General features: G+C 50.9%; 1 protein-coding gene across 1 annotated transcript in view; it reads right to left on the bottom strand.

Annotated features, from left to right (window-relative positions):
* LOC103197771 (TRIO and F-actin binding protein) overlaps positions 1-24,471 on the bottom strand; it is a 65,915-nt gene extending 41,444 nt beyond the window's left edge. Inside the window, exons 1-7 of the mRNA XM_007941749.1 lie at positions 24,354-24,471; positions 20,561-20,644; positions 18,125-18,267; positions 16,928-17,067; positions 15,362-15,530; positions 14,053-14,221; positions 3-741 (exon numbers count right to left, since the gene is read on the bottom strand). Of these exons, the coding sequence (XP_007939940.1) occupies positions 3-741; positions 14,053-14,221; positions 15,362-15,530; positions 16,928-17,067; positions 18,125-18,267; positions 20,561-20,644; positions 24,354-24,471 (1,562 nt within the window). The remainder of the gene's footprint in view (positions 1-2; positions 742-14,052; positions 14,222-15,361; positions 15,531-16,927; positions 17,068-18,124; positions 18,268-20,560; positions 20,645-24,353) is intronic.
* Positions 24,472-26,057: the final 1,586 nt, after the last annotated feature.

Below are 26,057 nucleotides of genomic sequence, written 5' to 3'. Positions count from 1 at the left end.
AAGATGTTCTGGGGTTGTCCCGTTGGGTGGTTCGGTTGGGAGAAGATGTTCTGCGGCTGTCCCGTTGGGCACAAGATGTTCGGGGGTTGTCCTGTTGGGTGGTTCTGTTGGGAGAAGAGGTTCTGGGGTTCTCCCATTGGGTAGTTCGGTTGGGAGAAGAGGTTTTGAGATTGTCTCTTTGGGCACAAGATGTTCTGGGGTTGTCCCGTTGGGTGGTTCGGTTGGGAGAAGAGGTTCTTGGATTGTCTCGTTGGGCACAAGATGTTCTAGGATTGTCCCGTTGGGTGGTTCGGTTGGGAGAAGATGTTCGGGGGTTGTCCCGTTGGGTGGTTCGGTTGGGAGAAGAGGTTCTGGGATTGTCTCGTTGAGAACAGGATAGTCTGGGGTTGTCCTGTTGGGGCGTACGAGTGGGAGAAGTTCGAGAGTTGTCCTGTTGGGCAGAAGAGGTTCTGAGGTTTTCTTTTTGGGTGGTTCTGGAGGGAGAGGAAACTTGAGGATTGTTTCGTTGAGTGGAAGAGGTTCTAGGGTTATCACGATGGGTAGTTCGGGAAGGAGAGGAAGCTCTGGGATTGTCCTTTTCAGTGCATGAGGCTCTGGAGTTGTCCTGTTGGGTGTTTCGGGGAGGAGAGGAGGCTCGGGGTTTGTCTCGTTGTGTAGAAGTAACCTGGGCAATGTCCCGTTGGACAGAGCGATGGGGAAAGGAAGCCTGGGGGATGGCACTTTGAGCTCCACTCTGTGGTGCTGTGGAGGAAGCCTGGGTTGGCGCTGATTGGAGCCTGTCCAAAGAGAAGTACCCACTTTCTCCCTGGAGTTTTGCCCAGTGCTGTCTCCCAGAGCTTGTGTCTGGAGAGAGAAGAGGGAGGCACAAGGTAAGAGGAGAGGTCCAGCCACTCTCACAGCCTACCTTTCTTCGTCCCTTAGGACAGATGATCAGGCAAGACCCCACACCCTTTTCCTTAGAGACCCCACTGTCCATACCAAGTGATGCACCCTTCTGACTAAGGACAACTGGACAAAGGGCTGGAGTCAGGAATTTGGGATTAAGACTGACTGACACAATCAGGTGGGGCAGACTCCAGACCTGGAAGGTCACACAGTGAAGGCTCACAGGCAGAGAAGACCCAAACTCCCAGAGAAAAGTTTCTGCAATTGGACCCCAAGAAAGTCCCTCAGTTTCTATTGATGAGCCTCTTTCACGTGGAAAAGCTCTAGAAAGCACCTCTTCCTTGTTCCCCAAAGGACCCTACCCCAGAGGCTCCTCCCAGGGCTGCCACAAGGATGGGCGCTGGAGTGCAAGAGCCTTGGTGACCCATGTAAGGCTCACCATTCAAAGTGTGGTCCATGCTCTGACAGCATCAGCTTCACCTGGAAGTTTTCCAGAACTGCAGAGGGCCCATCCGACACAGAGTATCAGAACCAGCCTCTAACAAGATCCAGGTTCAGAAGTGCTGCACCAAGGGATTAACAGAATTGCCCTTTCACAACTCCCATCCCAATGATGGGATCACCATGACCCCATTGTCACCCTCCACGCCCTCAACCCTTTGGTCATCAAGCATGGGTTGGCAACGAGCTGTGCAACTGTCACTGGGCTGGTGCTTCAGGAGAGAAGTAAGGGGTATTGTGGCTTTATCTTGAAGGAGCCACAACTGTGCTCATTGAAGACCTTGTTTAAGATGCCCTCACCTCTTCTGCTCAAAGCCTGCCTCCGCCAACCTCTCTGAGCTGGAATCCTCGAGGGCTGGCTTCCCAGTGTCAAGCAGGGACAAAGCACAGAGCAGCATGACATACCATGGTCCCTGATGGCTGCCACCTGCATGCCCCGGATTTCCTTAGCTGCCCTCCAGCTGGCCCTGACTCACTGGCAACCCCACGCACAATGGAATGAAGCACTGCTCTGTCCTCACCATCCCCGTGACAGGTTGCAGATTGCACTGTTATGATGCTTAGGGTTTGGTCTGGCTGATTTTCAGAGTAGATTGCCAGGCCTTTCTTCCTAGTTTGCCTTAGTCTGGAAGCTCAGCTGAAATCTGTTCGGCATCACAGCGATGCACAGCCTCCACTGACAGATGGGTGGCGGCTGGTATTCAAACCGCGTCTCCTGGATGGAAGGCGAGAATTTTACCACTCAGCTGCCAGTGGCCCCTGCATACCCCCGAACCATCCAGAAATACATTTCAGATCTGTCTGTCTCACCAAACTCAACTGGCATAACATACTACACAAAAACATTGTCCCACATCCTACATTGGTGAGTAGCAACTGGGGTCTTAAAAGCTTGTAAGCAGCCATCTAGATGCATCAATTGGTCTCTCCTCATCCAGAGCAAAGAAGAATGGAGAAAAACAAAAATGCATGGAAAAAATTAGTCCAAGGAAACAACCTAGATGTCCATCAACTGAGGAATGGATAACCAAACTATGGTACATACACACAATGGAATACTATGCAACGCTAAAGAATAATGTAGAATCTGCAAAACACTGCATAACGTGGATGAACTTGGAGGACATTATGCTGAGTGAAATAAGTCAATCACAAAAGGACAAATATTGTATTAGTCCGTTATTGTAAAAGTTAAGGAAAGGTTTATCTATAGAAGGAAATTTTCTTTGTTGGTTACCAGGAGTGGGAGGGGAGGGAAGGGAACGCTGTTAGATAGATAGAGATAAGTATTGATTTGGGTGAAGAGAAGGGCGATGTACGAAATGTGAGTGACCAATATGGCAGCACTGAGGATGAGAAAGACATAGAGAGGTACATGGGAGGTACAGACAACAAATATGAACCCTTTTGCACATACAGTACTGCGTTGTCAATGAAGGCAAACATGGGTATATGGATGGATAGATGGGTGGACAGGCTAAATGATTAGGTATGTCTATGAAATGGGGAGTATATCCAAGAACATATATAGGGTTGGCAGACAATGGTCTTATAAGTTTATGTGAATGATCAGAATTCCCAGGTGTATAGTAGAGCTGACAAGAGGCAAGGTTGTGGTCACTGCTTGGTCACATAGCCAGCTACCCAGAGGGACCGAGTAATTGAACATGTGGGCATGGGACCATAGTTGAAGGGGACATCAAGCTCAATTGGCATAACATACTATACAAAACATTGTTCCACCATACTATACAAAACATTGTTCCACCTCCTACTTTGGTGAGTAGCGACTGGGATCTTAAAAGCTAGCAAGCTGCCATCTAGATTCAGCAATGGGTCTCTCCTCATCCAGAGCAAAGAAGAATGAAGAAAACCAAAATTCATGGAAACAATTAGTCCTAGCGACTGGTACACCATCCGATCTGCAGCCTATATGACTATGAGACCAGAAGAACTAGATGGTGCCTGGCTACCACTGTCATCCACTTGGAAGGGGATCTATGTAGGAGATCCTTGATAGAGAGGGAGAACAATGTGGAACAAAACCCAAAATCATTTGGAGGGGAAAAAAAAGGTGGGGGGGACCAGGATTGCTGGTCCAATAGAGCCTGGTGGAACCACTGAGACTATGGTCTCTAACTGCCCTTCAGGTCTGGAATTGAACCCACACCTGTGGTTTCCAGCCAAACAAAATACAGGCATATGAGTTAAACATTTACCTCAAGTAGACACACTCCTTGGAGAGAATAATCATGGGAGAAAGAAGGGCTGCTTATGCACAGGGAGACAGCTCAGGGGGCAGGAGTGTATGGAGGGATGGACACTGGGAAGAGGTAACTATGGGGTAAATAGGTGGGAGGGGAGCTGTTGCATTGTGGTAAACTGTGGTTAATGACATGAGACAAAAGTATATGTGAACTGCTGTATGGAAAGTGAATTTGCTCTGTAAATCTTCACCCAAATCACAATTCAAAAAAAAAAAGTCTAAGGGACTAGTGGACCATGAGAACCCCAGGAACTCTGAGCCCAGAAGAAGTAGATGGTGCCCAGCCATCACTGTCAACCACTCAGAAATGGATCAGCACAGGAGATCCTGGAGAGGGTAGGAGAACAATGTGGAACAAAACTCAAAATCATAAAAAAGACCAGGTTTACTGGTCTGATAGAGACTGGTGAAGCCCCCAAGACTATGGCTCCTAGTCACCCCTCAGGCCTGGAATTGAACTCATTCCTATGGCTTCCAGCCAAACAACAGACAGGTGTATAAGGTGAACATTTACACCAGGTAGGAGCTCTGCTGGCATAGTGCCTGAGGCATTTGATTGCTAACCAGAAGGCTGGTGGTTCAAACCCACCAGCCACTCCTTGGAAGGAAGGTTGGGCAATCTACTTCTGTAATGATACTGCCTTGGAAACCTACAGAAGGGTCGCTATGAGTCAGATCTGACTCCACGGCAGTGAGTTTGGTTTTTGGTTTTTGAGGTACACTCCTCAGAACGACAACAACAACAAAAAAAAAATCCTCACAACGGGACCAATAAGCAACATCGTGAGAAATGGAGAAAATATTGAAGTTGTCAAAGACTTCGTATTACTTGGTTCTACAGTCAACACCAATGGAAGCAGCAGTCAAGATATCAGACATCGCATAGCATTGGACAAATCTGCTGCAAAGGACCTCTTTGAAGTGCTGAAGAGCAAAGATGTTTCCTTGCAGACTAAGGTGCACTTGACACAAGTCATGGTATTTTCAATCGCCTCATATGCATGTGAGAGCTGGACAATGAAAAAGGAAGACCAAAGAGTCGATGCTTTTGAGTTGTGGTGTTGGCAAAGAATGCTGAAAGTCCCATGGACTGCTAAAAGAACAAATCCATCCTGGAAGACGTGCAGCCGGAATGCTCCTTGGAAGCGAGAATGGCCGAATTTCGTCTCACCTACTTTGGTCGTGTTGTAAGAAGGGACCATTCCCTGGAGAAGGATATCATGCTTGGCAAAGAGGAGGGACAATGAAAACAGGGAAAGCCCTCAACAAGATGGATTGACACAGTGGCTGCAACCATGGGCTCAAGTATAGCAAGGACCATGGAGCTGGCGCAGGACCGGGCAGTGTTTCGTTCTGCTGTGCGTGAGGTCGCTATCAGTCGGAGACGACTCGATGACACCTAACAACAACCACCTTAGAACAATCAACCATGGGAGGTCAGAAGGGCAGTATTTGCACAGAGAGATAGCTCAGAGGGCAGGAATGCATAGGAAAGAAGGACACAGGGAAAAGGTAACCACAGAGAGGAAGTGGGACGAGAGCTGTTACATTATGGGATTTGTTCTGGTTACCTAGTGCCAGGCTCTAGGGGCTGGGTGAAAGTCCCTCAACCTTGGGCTACAGCTCTGCCTCCTGCTCCCCGCCCACTGAAGCTGAAGGCTTTTCTTCACTCAGCTGCTGGCTGCTGAGGCTGACAAACCCAAGGTTGACAAGTAAAAAGACACAGTCCCGATGTTACCAACAACACAGCAGCCGTTACTTCAAGTCCATTGTAAGTTCCAAGGTCGGCAGAGCATGGCAGGCTGCTGAACGACGACTTGGCTACATACAGGGTACAAGCATGCCATCAGCTAGAGACGGTTCCCCAAGGCTTCTGCTTGTATACAGGAAGCAGACCACATCTCTAAGGCAGCTACTCAGTTGCTCCCAGTAGATTCCACCATGGAGTTGATTACCAGTCTCATCATGGGGAATATTACATCCAGCTGCCCAGCCACTCAACTAGGCCCAGCCAGGTTGACACACAAACTTAACCACCACAGGACTGAAATCAATGTCATGAAACAAAATGTGTATGAACTGTTGTATGAAAAGATACTTTTTCTGTAAAACTTTCACCCAGAGCACAATTTTTAAATAACTGTATTTTAAAATCTGTCTGCCTCCCTCATTATTTCCTCACTGCAAGCCACCCTCATTTTCCATCTAGATGGTTGCAACAGCCCCAAACACATGCACTCGAGTCCCAATGTCATCGCTCCATCTGGGAGATCTTTGCCGCAGGCAGACCTGGTTAAGTCACCCATACTTAAAACCTTTCAAGGGAAGACAAGGAAGACCAAAAAAAAGAAAAAGGTCACAGATTGGAGGAGAGTAAGGGGGACACAAAGAAGCAGCACATAGGATCCTGCCTGGATTGGATCTTGGAACAGAAGATGGACTTGAATAGAAAAACTGGCAGAAGTGAACAAAGCCTGTAGTTCCATTGATAGTACAGTACTAGTGCTAGTCTCCGAAGTTTCACCATTGTACTGTGGTCTTGTAAGATGTTAACATTGGGGAACCACAATCGAGGGGCACAGGGCAATTCTCTGCACTACCTTTGTAACTCTTCTTAAATCTGAAAGTGTATCTAAATTAAAAAAAGACAAGACAACTTCAGGGGCTCCCGACTGCACTTAGAACAAAAGCCAGCGGTTTTGTACAGCCCCCCAGCCCACCCGGCCCCTGCAGTACCATCCCCCCCACTCTCCCCACTCTAGCTCCCTGGTCTCCCTTCAGTCCCACAAGCACGTCCCACCCCAGGGCCTTTGCACTTGCTGCTCCCACAGCTGAAGCAGTGTTCTCTTCATCTGGTTCCTTCTCAGAGGGCCTTCCCTGGTCAGCCGGCCCGGAGCATCCCTATTCATTTCCTTCAGTAATCATACTCTGTGTCTATGTGTTTATTTAATCACGTGCTCTGAAAAGCTCCATCTGGGTGGGGGACACGCTTTCTTGTTTTCCACCACATCCTCTGGGCTTGGAAGCATGCCTGGCATGCAGCAGGTGCTCCTGGAGACGGGTGCCAGCTGACACAGTGTGTGCCAGCACTCCCAGATGCTGGCAGCTGGGCTGGTGCCCCAATCCAGCTTCGGGCTTTCCCCACTCATCTTTTATTTTTATTTTTTAATTGTGATAAAACATATATCACATAAAATTTGTCATGTTCACACTTTTTACTCATAAAATCCAGTGGCATTGATTAGATTCACAATGTTGTGTGATCGCTACCAGCACGTTTTCATCATCCTGAAAACCTTACTGCTGTCAAATCAAATCTGACTCATAGCAACCCCTCCTTGGGTTTCCAGGGGCAATATCACTATGAAAGTAGATTGCCCAACATTCCTTCTGACCAGTGGCTCATGGGTTTGAACTGCCAGCCTTCCGGTTAGCAGTCAAGTGTCTTAGGCACTACGCCACCATAGCCCATAAGTGGAATCATTTAATCAGCTATGTGATAACATATATCAATACTTCATTTCTCTTTATGGCTGAGCAATATGCACGTAATATAAAAACCCAACCAAACTCACTGCCATTGACTTGATTCCAACTCATAGTGACCCCCACTGGGTTTCCAAGGTTGTAAATCTTTATGGCAGTAGATCACCCCATCTTCCTTCCAGAGAGAGGCTGGTGGGTTTGAACTGCTGACCTTCTGGTTAGCAGCCAAGTGCCATATCCACTACGCCACCAGAGCTCCTTATTGCACATATATACATTTTGTTTATTCATTCGCCGGCTGGTAGGCACGTGGGCAGTTTCCACCTTTTGGCTATTGTGAATAACGCTACAATGAACACTGCTGTCCAAGTATCTGATTGAGTTGCTCCTTTCATTTCCCCTGGCTATTGACTCAGGTTTTCACTGGCTGAGGATACTGAATATACCATGGACTGCCAGAAGAAAGAACAAGTCTGTTTTGGAAGAAGTACGGCCAGACTGCTCCTTAGAAGTGAGGATAGCAAGACTTTGTCTTGCTTACTTTGGGCCCATCATCCGTAGGACCAGTTCCTCGAGAAGGGTATCATGCTGGTAGAGTCGAGAGGGAGCAGAAAAGAGGAAGACCCCCAATGAGATGGACTGACCCAGTGGCTACAACGATGGGCGCAAGCATACCCACTGTGGTGGGGACGGCACAGGACTGGGCGGTGGTGTGTTCTGTTCTATGTGGGGTCAGTAGGAGTCGACTCCACAGCACCTAACAGCAACAACAACAATATACCTAGGAGTGGAATTGCTGGGTCCCACGGTGATCCTGTGTTGTCCTTTTTAAGAGCTGCCAAACTGTTTCCCATAATGGCGGCACCGTCTTGCCTTCCCACCAGCCAAGGACGAGGGATCCATCTGCCCACCCATCTCTGAGCCTAGCCCACCAAGAGCAGACTTCACCAACTGCATTCCCCCTCGAGGGCAACTGCATTCCCCCTCGAGCTGGCTCTGCAGTTGTCTTTGGGCAGTCTGTGCCCTGTCACTCAGCCTGCGGGGGTCTGCAGAGCCACCCACAGAGCACAGTTTGCAAACTGGAAGAGGCCCCCGCATCACAGAAGTTCATTCCTCCTGGGCCTTGGTCCCCTGCCTGCAATTTGGGAATCTGCTGTCGGGTGGACAATGGTGACCGCCTTTGGTTAAATGGGTCACATAGTGAGCCCCCACCCGCACCTGCACCACTGCCCAGAGAATTTAAGAGCAAGAAAGTGGGTATTGGGTACAAAATCCAGCCTGTCCTTTCAGACCACATCCACCCTAGGGAGGCATTTGGTTGCACCCTCTCCCCGGGGCCTGACGGGTGAGGGGTGGGGAATGGTGGTGACAAGATCTGATCTGTGGTTTTCAAAGGTGGCTCCAACTGCTAGGGGTAGAATGGGCTGAAGGGGCCAGGGCAGACATGTGAGACCCTGAGAAGGTGCCACAGTAATTCTGGCAAGGCGTATGGTGGCTTGGCCAGGAAATGGTAGTAGTGATGGCAACAAGGGGACAGATCTGGGGTACGTTTTGGAGGAGGGGAATCCCTGGGTAGTGTAAACAGTTAACACACCCAGCTGCTAACTGACAGGCTGGAAGTTCGAGTCCACCACAGGTCCCTTGGAAGAAAGGCCTGCCATTCAACTTCCGAAAAAGCAGCCATTGAAAACCCCGTGGAGCACAGTTCTACTCTGACACACATAGGTTCCCATGAATCAGGACCGACTCAGCAGCAACTGATGTGAAGTGCTGAAGACTTGGACATAAAGGGTGAGGAAAGAGAAGAACTTGGCACAACTTGAGATGTGGGGCCTAAGCCACTGGATGGATGCTGACACTCTTCACTGACATAGAAAGACCATAAACCAAAACCAAACTCATTACCATCTAGTCAATCACAACTCATAGTGACCCCCTTTGGGTTTCCAAGGCAGTAAACCTTTACGGAAGTAGATTGCCCAGTCTTCCTTCTGCAGAGTGACTGGTGGGTTTGAACCACCAACCTTCTTGTTAGCAGTCAAATGTCTTAGGCACTACGCCACCAGAGCTACTCAGAAGAGACCAGAGGAGAACCCAATTTAGAGGGTAGACCCAGGGGTTGGTTGGCCACTGCACCAGCCTGCTGCCACCAGCCTTCCTCTGCTCCTCAAACCCACCACCGCTGTTCACACCTTAGGACTTCCACACTGGCTGCTCCTTCTGGCCATTCAGATCTCAACTGCAGTGTGCCCCCTTCCCCCAGAGGCTTCCCTGCCCACCTGGTCATTTGCTCCCACAGCAGCTGTCCTAATTCTCCTGACACTATTTTCCACTCTCAGGACTATTTTTATTTATTTCTTTGCTTTCTGCCTCCCTTCCCTCTTCCAGGTTGTCAGCTCTATGAGAGCAGGGCCTTGTCTGTCTGTCTTGTTCACCAGGGCTTCTCTAGTAGCAGGACAGAGCCTGGCACACAGTAGGTGCTCAGTAAGGACTCTTGCGTGCATGAAAGAAAGAGTGCAGTTTTGGTTGAGTTTGAGGTGACCTCATACAGTGCAGAGGTCAGTAGGAGGGGGGATGGATGAGTTCGGAGAAGAGATCCAAGCCAGAGGGGGACACTCGAGTCATCAGTGTCTCCTGTGACTTCCTGCCAAACAAAAGACAGGCCTGTGAGCTGAACATTTAATTAGGTAGATACGCTCCTTAGAGGGATCAATCATGGGAGAACAGAAGGGCTGTGTCTGCACAGGGAGACAGCTCGGGGGGCAGGAGTGCATGGGGGGAAGGACACAGGGAAGAGGTAACCATGGGGAGGAAGTGGGAAGACAGCTGTTGCATTGTGGGAAATTGAGTCAATGTCATGAACCGCTGTATGAACTGCTGGATGGAAAGTGAATTTTGCTCTGTAAACATCCACCCAAATCACAATAAAAATTAAAAAAAAAAAAAAAAAAAAGAGTCATCAGTGTCCACTCTGCATGGTATTGAAATCCAAGAGCTGAGTGTGTAGAGAGAGAACAGATGGGGACCAGGTCTGGGCTCAGGGAAGCCAAAATCTAATGGGTGAGCAGAGGACAAGGCATTGGCCAAGGAGACTGAGAAGGACCAGCCGGTAAGGAAGGGGGAGAGCCAGCAGAGAGGAAGTCAGGGAAGCCCAGAGCGGTCAGCAGGTGTTATGGGGATAACAGGTGTGATCCATTAGGTGTCGCTGACCTGCTTGTCCTGACTGCTGCTGTTCTCACGATTATCTCATTTGTTCGGCCATGATCTACTGTGGGCAATAAGCAGACGTTTGCTGAGCGACCGAGTGAGCATCACCTACATCCCATCCCTGAGGCTTCACTGAGCACCACATCCTTCCCCTCAGTGAAGCGCTCTGCTGTCCACACAGACACCCAGGCCAGTGCTGAACCGGATAGCGTCCTCTCCCCAGGCATCCCCCAACTCATCCAGTCCGTCAAGTCCACCTCCTAAATCCTTCTGTGTCCCCTCTTCATCCACAACCATGGCCCTAATTCAGATCCATCCAACTCCTACCTGAACAATTGCACAGGCTACAGAATGGGGGCGACTCGACGGCACATAACAACAACAACAACAGAACGGGGGTAGGAACAGTGCAGCAGTCACCCAGAGTCACCAGCAGTTGACAAGCTGTCTCACCTGAGTTCTCCATCTATCTACTTGTTACAGTGTCCCCCAAAGGGACATGTCAAACTCCTAACCCCTGCTACCTGTGAATGTCACCTTACTTGGACAAGCGTCTTTGCAGATGTCATTAGTTAAGTTCACATAGGTCATACTGGAGGAGGGTGGGCCCTAACCCAGTCTGGCTGGTGTCCTTAAAAGAAGAGAGAGAGGCAGAGAGGAAGATGAGAAGGCCATGTGGAGACGGAGGCAGAGAATGGAGTGATGCTGCCTGGAGCCAAGAACGTCCTGGGACCATGAGAGGCTGGAAGAGGCAAGGAATGATCCTTCCCCAGAACCTCCAGAGGGGGCAGGACCCAGCCAATACCTTGGTTTAGGCCTTCTAACCTCCAAAACTGGGAGAGATGTATTTCTATCGTTTCAGCCCTGGGAAACCAATACCCTCCCTCCCTCCCTATTATCAGCTATGTCTTGCTGAACCTGCTGAAGATGTCAGGACACTTTACCCCTTACCCTTCCATATGCATCTCCTATGAACAAGCACATTCTTCTTAATCACAGAGCCATTATCACACTCAGGAAATAGAACATGGATACAATGCTGTTAGCTAATAAACAGTCTATACGCAAACTGCCCTATTGTCTTTCTTAGCTCTATTTTTTTCTATCCAGGACGCAACCCAGGATCACACAGGGGTTCCAAGTCTCTGTAACCTCCTACGTTGCTATTGTCGTTAGCCGCCATCAGGTCCGCGCCCAAATCACCGCGACCCCATGCACAACAGACCCAAACGCTGCCGCGTCCTGCGTCATCCCCACGCTGAGCCGCGGATTGGACCGCTGTGATCGTAGGACTCTCATTGGCTGATTTCCAGCAAAAGCTCGCCAACCCGTCCTTCCTAGTCTGTCTTAGTCTGGATGCTCTGCTGAAACCTGTTGAGCGTGAAAGCCGCACGGAAACCTTCTGACAGACGGGTGGTGGCTGCACGTGAGGTGTACGGGCGGAGAATCAAACCTGGGTCTCCCGCATGAAAACCGAGAATTCTACCACTGAGCCATCACTGCCCCTGCAGTCTCCTGTAATCTAGAGCAACTCTCCAGCCCCTTTGGGTTTGTCAGGAGCTCTCGTGGTGTAGTGCCTAAAGCACTTGACTGCTAACCAGCAGGCTGGTGGTTCAAACCTACCAGCCACTCCTCGGAAGGAAGGTTAGGCAATCTACTTCCATAGAGATACCACTTTGGAAACCCAAAGAGGAGTCGCTTATGAGTCGGATCTGACTACATTAGTGAGTTTGTTTTTTTCTTTTTTTGGTTGTGTTTGTCACAGAGTCCAGGTCAGTTATTTTGCAGAAAGCCCCTCCATTTGGGTTTGCCTGATGTTCCTTCAGGATTAGATGCAGGTGAGGATTTGTCAGCAGGAAGGCTTGGAACAGATGTCCTGTCCTGTCCCATGCATCAGGCAGGGGCAGCTGATACCAGCTGCCCTGTGGGGATGCTGAGTGGCCACTTAGTTAAGGTGGTGTCTGCCAGCTCTCTCCATCCTAAGGGTACTTTTTCCCTCTGTCATCAATACATAATCTGAGGGGTGATACTTTGGGTGCGTGTGAATATCCTGTTCCCCGACAACCCACAGGTTTAGCATTAACCGATGATTTAGTCTATGACTAGCAGCAGCTACAACAACGTCTTAATTGATTTCTGGTCCTTCAGCTTCACCCTGCTCTAATTCATCCTCCACCCTCTGCCCTAGTGAAATTGCTAAGGCACAGGTCCGAGTACATCACTCTCCTCTTCCAAAACCTTCCGTAGCTCCCTACTACTTATGAGAAGAAGCCCTAACTTCCTGGCTAGGCTATGAGAGCCAGTATGGCCTGGCTCATCTGTGCATCACCATCTGTGCTCAGGCCTGTGTGCCAGGATACTCCCACGCCACACCTCCAAGCCTCTGCCCAGGCTGTCTCCCTAGCTAGAACGGCAGCCCTTGCCCAGAAGGCCCCCCTCTGGGATTCTTCCCTGGCTGGAAGGAGTCTCTTTCTCCTCTGTTCCTCCCCCCTCCCAGATCTCTGCTCATCGCTTTCCCTCTGTCCTGGGCTGCTGTTCATCATTTCCCGTCTGTCTGCTTTCAAAATGATGAGCTTTCCAGGGCAGGGACCATGTTGAATGCCTCCTGAAAGCCCCAGGTGTCTAGACCAGGCTTTACATACAGCTAAGAGTTCTGGTGGCATAGTGCCTAAGGCACTTGACTGCTAACCAGAAGGCTGGCGGTTCAAACCCACCAGCCACTCCTCAGAAGGAAGGCTGGGCAATCTATTTCCATAGAGATACCGCCTTGGAAACCCAAGGAGGGGTTGCTACGAGTCAGATTCGACTCGACGGCAGTGAGTTTGGTTTTGTTTTTAGTGCTTCCATGTTTGGTGACTGAATGCTAGAGGCATCTGGGAAGCCAGGATTTCCGGGCAGGGTTAGGACGGGATTCCCCTGCCCAAAATCCCCCAATCCTGTTGGTGCTGAAGACACAGAGCAGGAGGCAGCACAGGGTAGTAGTGACTGACGGCCCAAGGCTTGAGGGGCAGCATGCTGGGCCCACGTGCCAGCGAGCTCCTCACCAGCTGTCACAGGCATCGGTGGGCTCGGCCTGACCAGCAGCCTTCCCTCGCCTCTAGAAACAGCACCCTGATTTCCTTTGGGGAATCCCCTTTCCATCACTCTCAGGCCATGAGGTTTGCACAGAGCCTGACCCCATCCCTCACCACAAAGGTGCGCACGTGAACCACAGTGACCCAGAGAGAACCCTTCCTGGGACTTCAACTACCTCATTGGGAAGATGGTGCCCGATTTCCGTGAGAGTCAGTAAGGAGATAGCAGACAGCCTGGCACTGCTGATGGTCATCTGGGGGACGGCCTGGCTGAGAAAGAAGGCAACCAGAAGAAAGCAGACCAGATTTCTGATGCTGTTTGAACACCTGGATCCAGCCATGCCTGAAGTCAGTGCCCCTAGACTTTTTATTTATGCGAGTCATTCCATTTATATTCAGCCAGCTTCCATCACTTAGAATCCAAAGACCCTAACCCACCAGTTGTGAGATAATATATTTAAAGCAGGTAGTAGGGCACATATGGCTGCCCCATAATTATATGGGAACTGTTACTATTGCTAAGATGTGGGCCATGCCAAGAGGCCCACATGGTCAGCAAAATGGCTGCCTGGGCTCAGGCTATCACCACACTTATGGTCACTGGGACCAACCTAGCTTGGTGGAAGGACTCACCCTCCTTTCTCGGGCCTGCGGTGTCTCCTCCCACAGGAGGCCTGGCAAGGAGAGACGGAGCCCTTCGGGCACTGTCAGCCTTCGACCCCTCCTGAGGCCTCCGTGGGATCATTATTGCGAGCTCGTCCGCGCTGGGGACCTCCTCCTGCCTCTCAACAGTGTCCCAGTCCTGCCAGGGGAGGGAAGGAGACAGCATGTTTGGGGAGGAAGAAGACGGACCCCAGGGTCTATGACTCCGGCAAGCAAGGGGTAGAAGAAAAGAAAGGAGCTAGCATTTAAAGAGCACCTGTGAGATGCCCAGCACTGTTGCAGGCATCAGCTCAGCTAACGTGCAGTCAACCGGTGAGGTAGGCGCTTGCGTGAATTGAAGAACCTGCCCAAAGTCCCCCAGCTGGGAAGTGGCATATTTGGGAGGAGACTTGACCCCAGGTCAGTCTGATGCCACATGGTGGGAGGACCTTGACCTAGCAACCCCTCAGAAACACCTACAGGGTCCAGAGAGATGTAGGTTCAAATCCTAGCCCCACCACTGCCCAGATGTGTAGGCTCAGGTTGTAAGTTGCTTCGACTCTCTCAGCCTCATTTTCTTACTCCAAAATGGGGCCATCACAGCCTTGAACCCAGAGAGAAGTGGGGAGCCTCCCATGAGCAGATACCTGCCATTTTCTCAGCATGGAGCCTGTCACTTAGTGCCTACAGAGCAAGACTGTGTGTTCTGAGCCTCCCTGTCACTTCCCCTTGATGGTCTCATGGAACAAGGCTGCCTCTTGCCCATGACAGCCATTACGGGATAAACGTGTGGATGAAGGGCCCCCGAGTGTTCTCTTTGGCTGGCTAAATGGCCCCCCAGCCCTGATCAGGGCCCCCAAGCCTGCTCCATTTTCTCTGTTCCTTGGAAGGCTACGCCAGGGCTGGTCACAGGGCTCAACAGTGTGTGACCAGGGCAGGGCCCAGCGGCCCAGTGTCCACCTTGCTCTGGACATTATGCCCACCATCCCAGCCCTTTGTGACCTGAGCGACCTTGGTGGTTCACCCGAGATCCCTGCACCTGGGGCCCCTCTTCCATCTCCTGTTCAGGGCAAACTCCACTCCCACCCTGGGCCGGCCCCGCCAGAGCTTCCTGCCCATCCCAGGAGCAAGCGGGCCAGCTGGCTAGTTGGGGTGACCAGCCGAGTCTCCAGAAGACCTTAGTCCAATTCCCTGTTGTGAGAGGCTCAGTCAGGCCTCATCTGGAAGTCTGGGTGGGACACTGGGGCTGGGGACAGAGGGGTGGCCTGCTCCTAGCCCCTGCCTCCCACCGCCAGCTCACCACAGAGGACAAGCTGCTGGTATCATCAGGGGTGTCACCGTTGGGGCTGGAACTGGTGCCAGAGTCGGGGCCCTCGTTGCAGCTGCCAGACAGGGAGAAGGCCAAGCCCTCCAGAAAGGACGCCACCTCGAGTTCTGGGCTCCTGCTTCTGGGGGCAGCTGGGGGTCCCCTGGGAGAGGAGACAAAGACCCATGACGTTTTCCCCAAAAGAATTAAGGAGTGATGCCCCCTCCCAACCTGGATGTACATGATCGCCCAGGGGCCAGGAATCTGTACGCTGGCTCGGCAGAGGGAGCTGGACACTTGGTGTGGGCTACCTCCTTTAGCTCCTACACAGCCTCCCATTCAAGTGAGTATGACTCCCATTGTACAGAAGCTCAGAGAGGTCAAAAAGACTGGCCAAGATCACAGAACTAGGCAGTGGCAGTGCTGCATTGTAAACCAGGGCTGCTGCTCTAGCCCCAGTCCCCTGTCACTGGAGCAGGCTGGGGTGGAAGAGTAGGGGAGGATACCCCCAAAGCTCAGTGTGACTAACGCGGAGAATCGCAGAATGGTGCTGGGCTAAGGGGGTGCTCTGAGACGCAGCAGGGCTCTAGGCGCACTGACGGACCTACCAGCTTGAATAACAAGAAAGATTTCGGAGAAAGCCTAGTTTTAGAGAAGCCAGTGGCCTCTGGGCTCAGAGCTGGCAGTACCCCCAAGTGAGCACAGAATGACCTACAAGATGTAATGGCTGATGACCCTGGAAAACAGTTTGGACACACCGCCTACTTCTCTTATCTCCTGCCACCTAAATGCCACAATGCACACCTCACAACTAAAGGCTCTGACAAGTCCCGCAGGAAAGATACTCAACTTTGCTTATCCCAGACTCCCCTGAATTCATTTGGTGACTGAACCTTTTGTTTTTTAAGTACTGCCCATCGGTGAGGAACATATGTTCCCACAGCAATGCTAACTTGATTCAACTCCTTATTTTACAGAGAAACTGAGGCACAGAGAGATTAAACTTGCCCAAGTTCCCACAGCTTGTCAGGGACGGAGTTGAAGCTGAACCCGGGTTTCCAGACCCCAAGGCCATGCCCTTCTGTAACCCCAAAAGTTCGGCTCTGGCCTGTAGGATAAAAGGTCCTGCATGGGATTCTAGAGACTAGAGGTGTACATAGCCAGGTAGGTGGGTGACAGGTGCCCTGGGGTACAAAGAAAACCAGGAAATGTGAGCAGGCCCGATACCCACTGCACACCCACTACACACCCACTGCATACCCACTGCTGGCTAGGTTCGTGACTGCCCTGCGCCCTAGAGCAGAGCTAAGCTAGGTCTCAGAGCATCAGCGGGGTGGACGAGGCCGCAGGAGGAGACAGTCAGGGTTGGCAGGGTGGGCTCAGAGGTCCACCTATAAACAGGGACAGTGTGATCTGCCCAGGCCAAGTTAACTGACCTCATGACCCACACCAACAGCCACCCCAGATGGATGCTTCTGCCATCAGGGAGGGGTGCAGGGTGAAGTGGGTGAGGACATCCAACCCAGGGAGCCTTTTTCCAAGCCCTAGAGCTGTACTCACCTTTCGGGCCCTGGCCCAAGGCCTGGGCCCACCACGGACTGGCAGCTGGAGGTCAAGGCACTGAGCGGGTCCTCGGGTACAGGGGGGCGACGGGGCAAGTCACAGTAAGGCGCCTCAGCACTAGGAGGGCTCCCGGGCTCCTGGGACAGAGTTGGAGACAGGAGGCAGCTCGGAACCCACGTGCAGGCTCCCCTCTCCCTGCACGGCCCCTCCCCCACCAGGCAGGCTAGGAGCATCTCAGACATCTCCCGGGATCTCACACTACTCAAGGAGAGCCGCCCAGCAGGCTGTGAGAGGCCCTGGGGACCCAAGCTGGGACTGGCCAGGGTATCTGTGTGTGATCACGTATGGGCCTAGGTGCAGGTCCATGTATGTATACAGGCCCGTGTTTGAGGCGCATGTGTGCACATAGGTGTTGTGTGCATACATTAACGTATGTGTGTATACATGCATGTATGATTACTTATGTGTGTCTCTTGGTATGTGTGTGTGCGTGCCTGAGGATGCCAAGTGGGCAGAAGGACCCCAGAGGATCCTGTGTCACCAGAAGGAATGGAGAAGTGAAGGAGGACATGGGAGAGGAGGAAGGAAGGCCTGGCTGGCCTGAAGAATGGGGGAAGATCAGAGGGAGAAGGAGGTATTCTGAGGGAGGAGGCGGTGCGAGGAAAAGACCTTGGAGGGAAAGAGATGTGGCCACTGAAGGAGAGGCAGGGGGCTCCAGGGCCAAGGGGTGAGGGCAGGGGCATGGGCCACTGCGGCTCCAGTCACCTCCCCCTCTCAGCACGGCCACGCCTGCTCGCCAGGGCTCTGCTGGGCTTGCCCAGGGGGAACGGCTGCTCACCTCCAAGAAGGCCCCCCCATCCCTTCCCATCTCCCGGGTGGCAGGGCCCTCCCCCAGTGGTGGGAGACTGAGGCCACAGCACCCCACGGCCTGCCTCTTCTCGGGTTACCTGGGCAGCGGGCTCCAGCGGTGACAGCTGTCAGCACCCTCGTCCCCGGGGGGCTCCGGCTCCGGCCCCCACACTGCCGCCCTCCCAGGCCCCAACTGTGGGTGGTGGTGGCAGCGGCGGAGGCAGCAGAAACCTTAGAGGGGCCGGCCGCGGGAGCAGGGGCCCCTCATTACTGTTTCATAAGCCAAGGCCCAGCCAAGAACAATGCAGGACATGAAACCGCAGGAACCCGATCTGGCCAGCTCACCTGAGAGCCAGGCAGGCACGCGGGGCCGGGCCGGGGCTCCCTGGGGAATGTGCAGCTTAAGGCCAAGGCTGAAGCCTGGTCAGAGACTGGGGTGAGCAGAAGCTCTCCAAGTTCCAAGAAGACCACCGCTGGCAGGGCTTGAGCTGGGCCCAGGAGAGGGGCTTGGGTGTCTGCCGCCCTGGCCAGGCCAGAGCAGGCCTGCCTGGGTTCACTTTTGGCCCCTGCCCTGAAGCCAGATTCTGATCAGACCTCAGCAGCAGGAGGTGTCAGATCCGTAGCAGAGCCTGGTGCTTCGGCTGCCCTGGGGACCTCACTGTTGAATGCGGAGGGAGTGGCTCACAGACATCACCAAGGGGTCCCAGCCCAGGCAGGTGCGGCAGGACCCCGGCCTGCAGCAGCACTTCATCCCTGCCCTCACCCCGGCCCCCACCACCACCACCCCCATGAGCAGTCCCAGCAGTCAGTCCTTGGCTTTGACTTCCTGTCTGGTAGATGAGCACAGCCTCTGGCCTCAGACAGACATCAGATCCAATCCTGGCTCCTCCACTTCCTAGCTGGGCAACCTCAGCCAAGTGCCTTCCCCTCTCTGAGCCTTGGTTTCTCATCTCTAAAATGGAGGCATAGCTGAGACCAAGATCTTGGACAAGTGACTTCTCTCTGGGCCTCAGCTGTGCCCCTCATACCAGGGGGTGATAACAGGGAACATCTCCTGAGGATGCTATGACAGGCTGCTGTCACCATTGCTGGTGACTGCCATCAAGTCAGCCTCACAGTGGCACCGTGTACAATGGAGTGAAACCCTGGCTGGTCCTGTACCACCCCATGAGTGGGTGCAGATCAGACTGTGATGATCCGTATAGGGTTTTCAAAAGTAGATGGCCAGGCCTTTCTTCCTGGTCTGACTTAGTCTAGAAGCTCTGCTGAAACCCATTCAGAATCATAGCAACCCACACATTTCCACAGACGGATGGGAGGTGGCTGTACGTGCCGTGTACTGGCAGGCCTCGAACCTGGCTCTCCTACATGGAAACCTCAGATTCACCAATGCCCTCCGCTATGAGAATAAATGAGTTGATATTTGTAAAGGGCTTAGGACAGTGTTTGGTCCATATATCTTAAATGTGATAAATAATGTAAAAATGTCAAATAGTACTTTATAAATGTAAAATAATATTAAATGCAATTAAGAGTTAATAAATAAAACCTCAGCCTTCATGACTCTGAAACCAAGAGAACTAGATGGTGCCCCGCTACCAAGGCTAACCACTCAGAAAGGGATCAAAATTGGAGATCCTGGATAGAGTAGGAAGGAAAATGTGGAACAAAATTCAAAAACACAAAAGTGGCCAGAATTACTGGTCAGAGAGAGACTGGCAGAAACCCCAAGACTATGGCCCTGGGTTACACTTCAGGCCTAGAAATGGACTCATTTCGTGGACTGGCTCTTAGCCCAACAGAAAGACCTACATGCAGAACACCTACCCCAGGGTGATGCACCCACCTACTCTAGGGAAATGCACCCCTTAGATCGATCAGCCATGGGATATCAGAGGGCCAGCATTCACATAGAGGGAAAGCCGGACAGAGAGGAAGGCATGGATAAGAAGGACGCAGGGAGCAGGTAGTTACAGGGACAGGAGGGAGGACAGCTTTTTATGGTTGGGGATTGTAATTGGGGCCATGAAACCAAATGTGGATGAACTGTTGAATGTAAAACAAACCTGCTTTGTAAATTTGTACCCAAAGTACAATAAAAATAAAAATTGAAAAACATAATGAATAGAAAAGGTATGTGAGGGTCTGACTTACAGCAGGGGCCACTTATCTGGCCCTCTCCTGCCCCTCCAGCACTTGGCCACAACCTGGTCAATTTGTGTGATTGCCAGAGTTCCCCTCCCCTACCTCCCACCCTGTGGGAAAGTCAGCCATGAGCAGAGCTGGGACATGCAGAACTGGGGCCTTCTGCATGACCAGCTGGTCAGGCTTCAGGGGCCTCTGGAACCTGGGGTCACTTCTGCACGGTCTTGGGTGGCTGACGATGTCAGAACTGGATGCAGCCCCAGGAGACAGGGGATCCCACAGGGAGGAGTCTGTGCCCAGGTGTAATTAGGGGTTCAGCTCAGGAACAGAGCAGCTCCAGCGAGGCCGTGGCCCATTTTCTAACATAACAGATGTAGTGTCTCCATGTGTGTGAAATCTCTTGAGCTAAAGCCAGGGGCTGATGGGGCCAAGCTTTCGAATCCAGGCCCCTTGGAGGAAAAACTGGCAAAACTTGGCTCCCTGGGAGATGAGGAGAGAGGGGATGATGCAGAGCAAGCAGGGGCCACCAGCGGGCACTTAGGGCGGGCACTTAGGACAGGCACCCCCTGTCCCTGGGGGAGCAATAGGAAGAAGCCCAGTCATTCCATCAACACTCAACCACAGAGAACCAGCTACCTGCCAGATCCCCGGTGGCATCCCGGTGACAGCAGGTGGACAGGAAGGCACGTGGCAAAGTGAAGAAGAGGTGGTTGCCAGACTCTGGGGCCCACATTCAGGGTCCAGGGAATGGTCTCCCACCCAGAATCTGGTCCCAGGGCCTGACTCAGGGACATACCAGCCATCCGTCAGGCGTTCACAGAACCTGGGGGCTGCTCACAGCAACTGGACAGTCAAAGAAACAAAGGATTTGAAACAAATAGCCCCCTCTGATCTTGAAACCATTTCCTGCCTTGGCTCCAGGGAGCAGGGGGCAGATAGTCCAGGGTGCTCTTCCGGCTCCATTTCCATCTCCTGACAGTCTCGGCTTCCTCCCTCCTTGCTACCCGGCCTCTGCTCCCCCCGGGCCCTCCTCCCCTCTCCTCACTCTTCACTCTCCTCTATAGACACAGCTCATCCACGAGCTGAGTGAGTCACTAATCTGGATGGCTCTCAAGCCTCTCTCTCCTGCACGTTCAATGACCTCCCCTCATCTCCACGGAGCGTCCCTGGGTGGTGCGAACACTGACACCCTTAGCTGCTAACTGAAAAGTTGGGGATCCAAGTCCACGCAGAGGGCCCTCAAAAGAAAGGCCTGGAGATCCATCTCCAAAAATCAGCCACTGAAAATCCAGAAACTTAGCAGAGAGTGAGTTCATAGTAATGAAGGGAAAACAGTTCAGGAAAGGAGGGTATGAGTGGTTGTACAAGTGACAGCGTGCGACATCACAGAACTGCAGTGTCAAAAAGACTGTTCAACTGGTGTATGTTCTGTGTACACTGTCAACAACAACAAAAACAACACAGTGAATTACTAAGAAAGAAAACGCTGGGGGTCACCATGAGTTGGAGTCGACTTGAACTGGTCTAATTTCCAGTGGGGTGTCCTACAAGCACCTCAAACTCAGCACTCCCCAAACAGATTTCCCATCCCTACTACCCAGCCTCAGGAAATAACTTAGGGGTCAGCCGTGGACCTCCCCCACCCCTCCGCCTCCTTGTTATTCAGGAACCAAATCTTGTAGATCCTCCTGTGAGATTAGTTCTGGAGTGTGTCAGTCCATTTCCATCGCTAAGCGCTCATCATCTCTTGCACGAGTAATTGTGCCTTCTCCTTCCGGTCACCCTGATTCCATCCCACCTCCCTGTGATCCATTCTCTGCCCAGCAGTCAGAGGGACTTTGAAAAATGCAAATCTGACCATGACTCCCCCGTTTAAAATCCGCTGTGGTTCCCCATACCTCTCAGGGTAAAGACCAAAGCTCTTGGCATGTCTACAAGGCCCCACAAGGGCCAGTGAGATGCAGCCCTGCCCCATCTCCATCCTTGTCCTGGAGCTGGTCTGCCCCACCCTCTTGCTGGTTTCTCTCCAGTCCCCCAATGTGCCTCACTCCTTTCTGCCTCAGGGCCTTTGCATGTGCTATTCTCATCCTCTCCTCTTCTAACCTCTCTGAGCCAAAGCCTGCCCAGGCTTCATGTCTGAAATGTCATTTCTTTGGAGACATTTCCCCCAATGCCTTATCTTTCACCTTTGAGACTGCTTGCTATAACTTGGCAGCATTTATTACAACCATGATGACTAAATCATTATCAGCATAATGACTTTTTTTTTTTTTTAACCATTTCCCTTGCTGACCACAAACCCCAAGAAGGTGTGTTTGACTTATTTATCACCATTTCCCTGACATCAGGCACAATGCCCAGCATGGTTTAAGCTCTCATTCAGAATGTGTTGAATATGTCAACTGGCCTGAGGTTTCAGGGTTAGGAAGTGGTGGAACTGAGACTAGAACTCACATCTGTCTGAATTCAAGGCTTTACTCCTGCTCTGTGCTTCCTGGTTCCCCACCCACTGGGAGAAAGTCATTCCCATGGGAGATGGACTCACAGGGCTGGGGTGAGGGAGTTGTTATTGGACGTTTAGCAACAGGTAGAAAAGAATCTCCAAAGTTCTACATCCTACTTTGGTGAGCAGCTTCTGGGCCTTAAAACCTTGTGAGCGGCCATCTAAGATACAACTATTGGTCTCTACTTGTCTGGAGCAAAAGAGAGTGAAGACTGTCAAAGACTCAAAGAAGAAACTAGTTCACAGTATTAATAGCCCACACAAACCATGATCTCTTCTAACCTTAGACCAGAAGAACTAGATGGTGCCAAGCGAGCACCTACCAACAATTCAATGCAACAGAAGGGATACAGTAGAAGGTCCCAGATAGAATGGGAGAAAAATGTAGCATAAAACTCTAATTCCTAAAAAAGACCAGATTTACTAGATTGATAGAAACCCGAGGAATCCCAAGACTATTGCCCTAAGATACCCTTTCAACTCAAAACTAAAGCCACTTCCAGAGGTCTCCTTTCAGCCATATAACAGACTGGTTTATAAAATAAATAATATCACCCCCCGTGAGGAATGTGGTCTCTTAACCAATCAACTACACAAGACCTCAGATGGTCAACATTTACCGAAAAAACAAAGATGAGAAGTCAAGGAAGGGCAGGGAAACCAGATCAACAGAAACAGAACAAACAGAACAGAAAACACCAACAGACAATGAAAATTGTAACCCATGTCACACAACAATATGTATAAAAATTGTTAAATGGAGATCCAATTTGCTGTGAAAACTTTCACCTAAAACACAATAAAATATTTAAAAAAAAAAAAAAAAAAGCTCCAAGATTTGGTACCAAGTTGGCCACACATGGCTTTGGGGAAACAGAGCCACATATCCTGATTGTCTGTCGCCTCCACTCCAAGAGGTTAAATGACACAAGGCCACACACACAGCAGGTCAACAGCAAACCTGGGACAAAACGCAGGACTGCCTGGCTCGTAAGCTGCTCGGCAACTTCCTCACAAGGACCAACTCTCTAGGCCTGCTCTCCCCCACCTGCGCTCCCCCTCCATCCCATCCTGCATGGGAACCTCAGGCGCTGCAGGGACCCACAGAGCCGTAGGGAGTCAACTCGGTCTCTGTGTTTCTTTCTCATAGGAGCCCTGGGTGGTGCTAATCTTTTTAACATGCTCATCTGCTAACCAAAAGGCCACTCCGAAAGACAGGCCTGGCCATCTACTCCTGAAAAATGAGCCATTGAAAGTGCTTTGGAGCACACTTCTCTGACTCACGTCGGGTCACCAGGAGTCGGAACCAACCAGACAATGGTTTGTTTGTTTTCCCATAGCATGTATACCAGGTGCCCGAGGTGTACTCGTATCAGGCCTTGGCCTCAGAGCAAGCAGATCCCAGAGTGAGACAGTACCTCCCTTTTCAACCTTTCACTCCTTCAGTTACTTCAAGGAGAAATTCCCCACTCTGCAGGTATCTTTAACACCTCTCTGAGCTCTAATCGCCCTTTTTAACACAGAGACAACAGGCCTCGGGCACAGAGCCCTCAGCAGACAGCACTCTAGCTAGAATTCAATAACATTTCTGTTTTATTTTCTACCCTGACCTTCTATGTCCTTCTCTATTCTGGACATGGTGCCAGTTTTCCATCTGGGGTGGGGACCAACGGTTTGGTTTCAGTATAAGTGAAAAAAAAGAGTGTCAATTGAAAGAACAGTAAAGTCATAGATCAGGTGAGGCGATGACAGAAACTCAGAAAAGCAGAGCAGACTGACTGATGTTTAAGAAACACAAACATGGTCCAACTGTCTCATGATACAGACAGGAAAACTAAGACTCTGCCCAGGAGGAATGTCAGCATCAGGGTTCACACTGCAAGTTACTCCCCACCCCAAACTACGCAACCACTTAGGAAAGCCAGCGTCCCTGGTGCCTGGTCCCATGGGCCTCTTCAGAGTGGAAACTGTTTTGACAGAGGCTCTGGGCAAGCATGTTAGTCTCACAGTGTTCGCAGGGGACAATCTTACCCACCTGCTCCATGTCGAACGCGTCAGGCCAGGGCAGCTCCAGTCATCCAGCAGAGCCTGTAGGGAGGGCTGGGAAGATAAGGGGAGGCAAGGATCAGATGGCTGACTGAGCCTCCACCTGCACCCCAGCCCCAACTTGCCCCAGTCAAGACAAGGACCAAAGAAATGAGACCCATCCATCCATCCATTCATTCATCCATTCATTTAGTCACTCAACAAACACTCATTAAGCACCTACTAAGCACCAGACTCAGCCAAGCATTTCAGCCTGATGTCTAGTCCTCACTGTGGTGTTGCTCAAAATGTGTTCCGATGTCCCTACACTCGACTCTCCCAGGCTGCTCATACACGAGCAGATTCCTGGTTCCCTCCCAGACCTGCCTGGTGAGAATCTCTGAAGGTGAGGCCTGGGGTGTGCATTTTAAACAAGCCCCCCAGGGGATTCCAATGCTTGTCAAAGTCTGAGTGCCCTTGTCTTATGGCTACTAGTATTAGAAATAATACTATGTTGATGTTATGTGCCATTGAGTTGAACCCGACTTATAGCGACTCCTCCTAGGGCTGCCGAGGCAGTATCACTACGAAAGTAGATTGCCCCATCTTCTTCCTTCAGAGGGTGGCTGGTGGGTTTGAACCGCCAGCCTTCTGGTTAGCAGTCAAGTGCCTTAGGCACTATGCTACCAGAGCTCCTTAGAAATAACATTATAGATAATAGATAATATTTCATTATCAATATTCATTATAGATAAAATTTCAGATGAGGCAATTAAGGCTCAAAGACATTCTATAACTTGTTCAAGGGCACAGTGGCTGAACTGGATTCAAATCCAGCTGCACTGAAAGAACTGGCGAAGAACAAGACTCCGGGAATTGACGGAATACCATTGAGATGTTTCAACAAACGGATGTCCTGCTGGAGGCACTCACTCAGTTATGCCAAGATATTTGGAAGACAGCTACCTGGCCAACTGACTGGAAAAGACCCATATTTGTACCCATTCCAAGGAAAGGTGATCCCACAGAATGTGGAAATTATTGAACAATATCACTAATATAGCATGCAAGTAAAATCTTACTTAAGATAATTCAAAATGGTTGCAGCAGTATATTGACAAACAACTTCCAGAAATACAAGCTAGTTTCAGAAAAGGACATGGAACGAGAGATATCATCGCTGATGTCAGATGGATCTTGGCTCAAAGCAAAGAAAGCAAGATGTTTACTTGAATTTTATCGACTATGCCAAAGCATTTGATTGTGTGGATCATAACAAATTGTGGATAACATTGAGAAGATGTGAATTCCAGAACACTTAATTGTACTCATGAGGAACCTGTACATAGTCCAGGAGGCTGTTGTTTGAACAGAAAAAGGGAACACTACATGGTTTAAAAGCAAGAAGGGAGTATGTCAGGGTTATATCCTTTCACTATACTTATTCAAACTATCTGCTGAGCAAATAATCCAAGAAGCTGTACTATATGAAGAAGAACATAGCATCAGGATTGGAGGAAGAATCATTAACAACCTGCAATACACTGACAACAAACTTTGCTTGCTGAAAGTGAGGATGACTTGAAGTACTTACTGATGAAGATT

The sequence above is a fragment of the Orycteropus afer genome, unplaced genomic scaffold (genome assembly GCF_000298275.1).
Source record: "Orycteropus afer afer isolate SDZICR_OR568_19922 unplaced genomic scaffold, OryAfe1.0 scaffold00083, whole genome shotgun sequence".
In the NCBI taxonomy this organism is placed as follows: domain Eukaryota; kingdom Metazoa; phylum Chordata; class Mammalia; order Tubulidentata; family Orycteropodidae; genus Orycteropus; species Orycteropus afer.
Note: the sequence above shows the minus strand (reverse complement) of the source record. Positions and strands in the feature narration are given on the sequence as shown.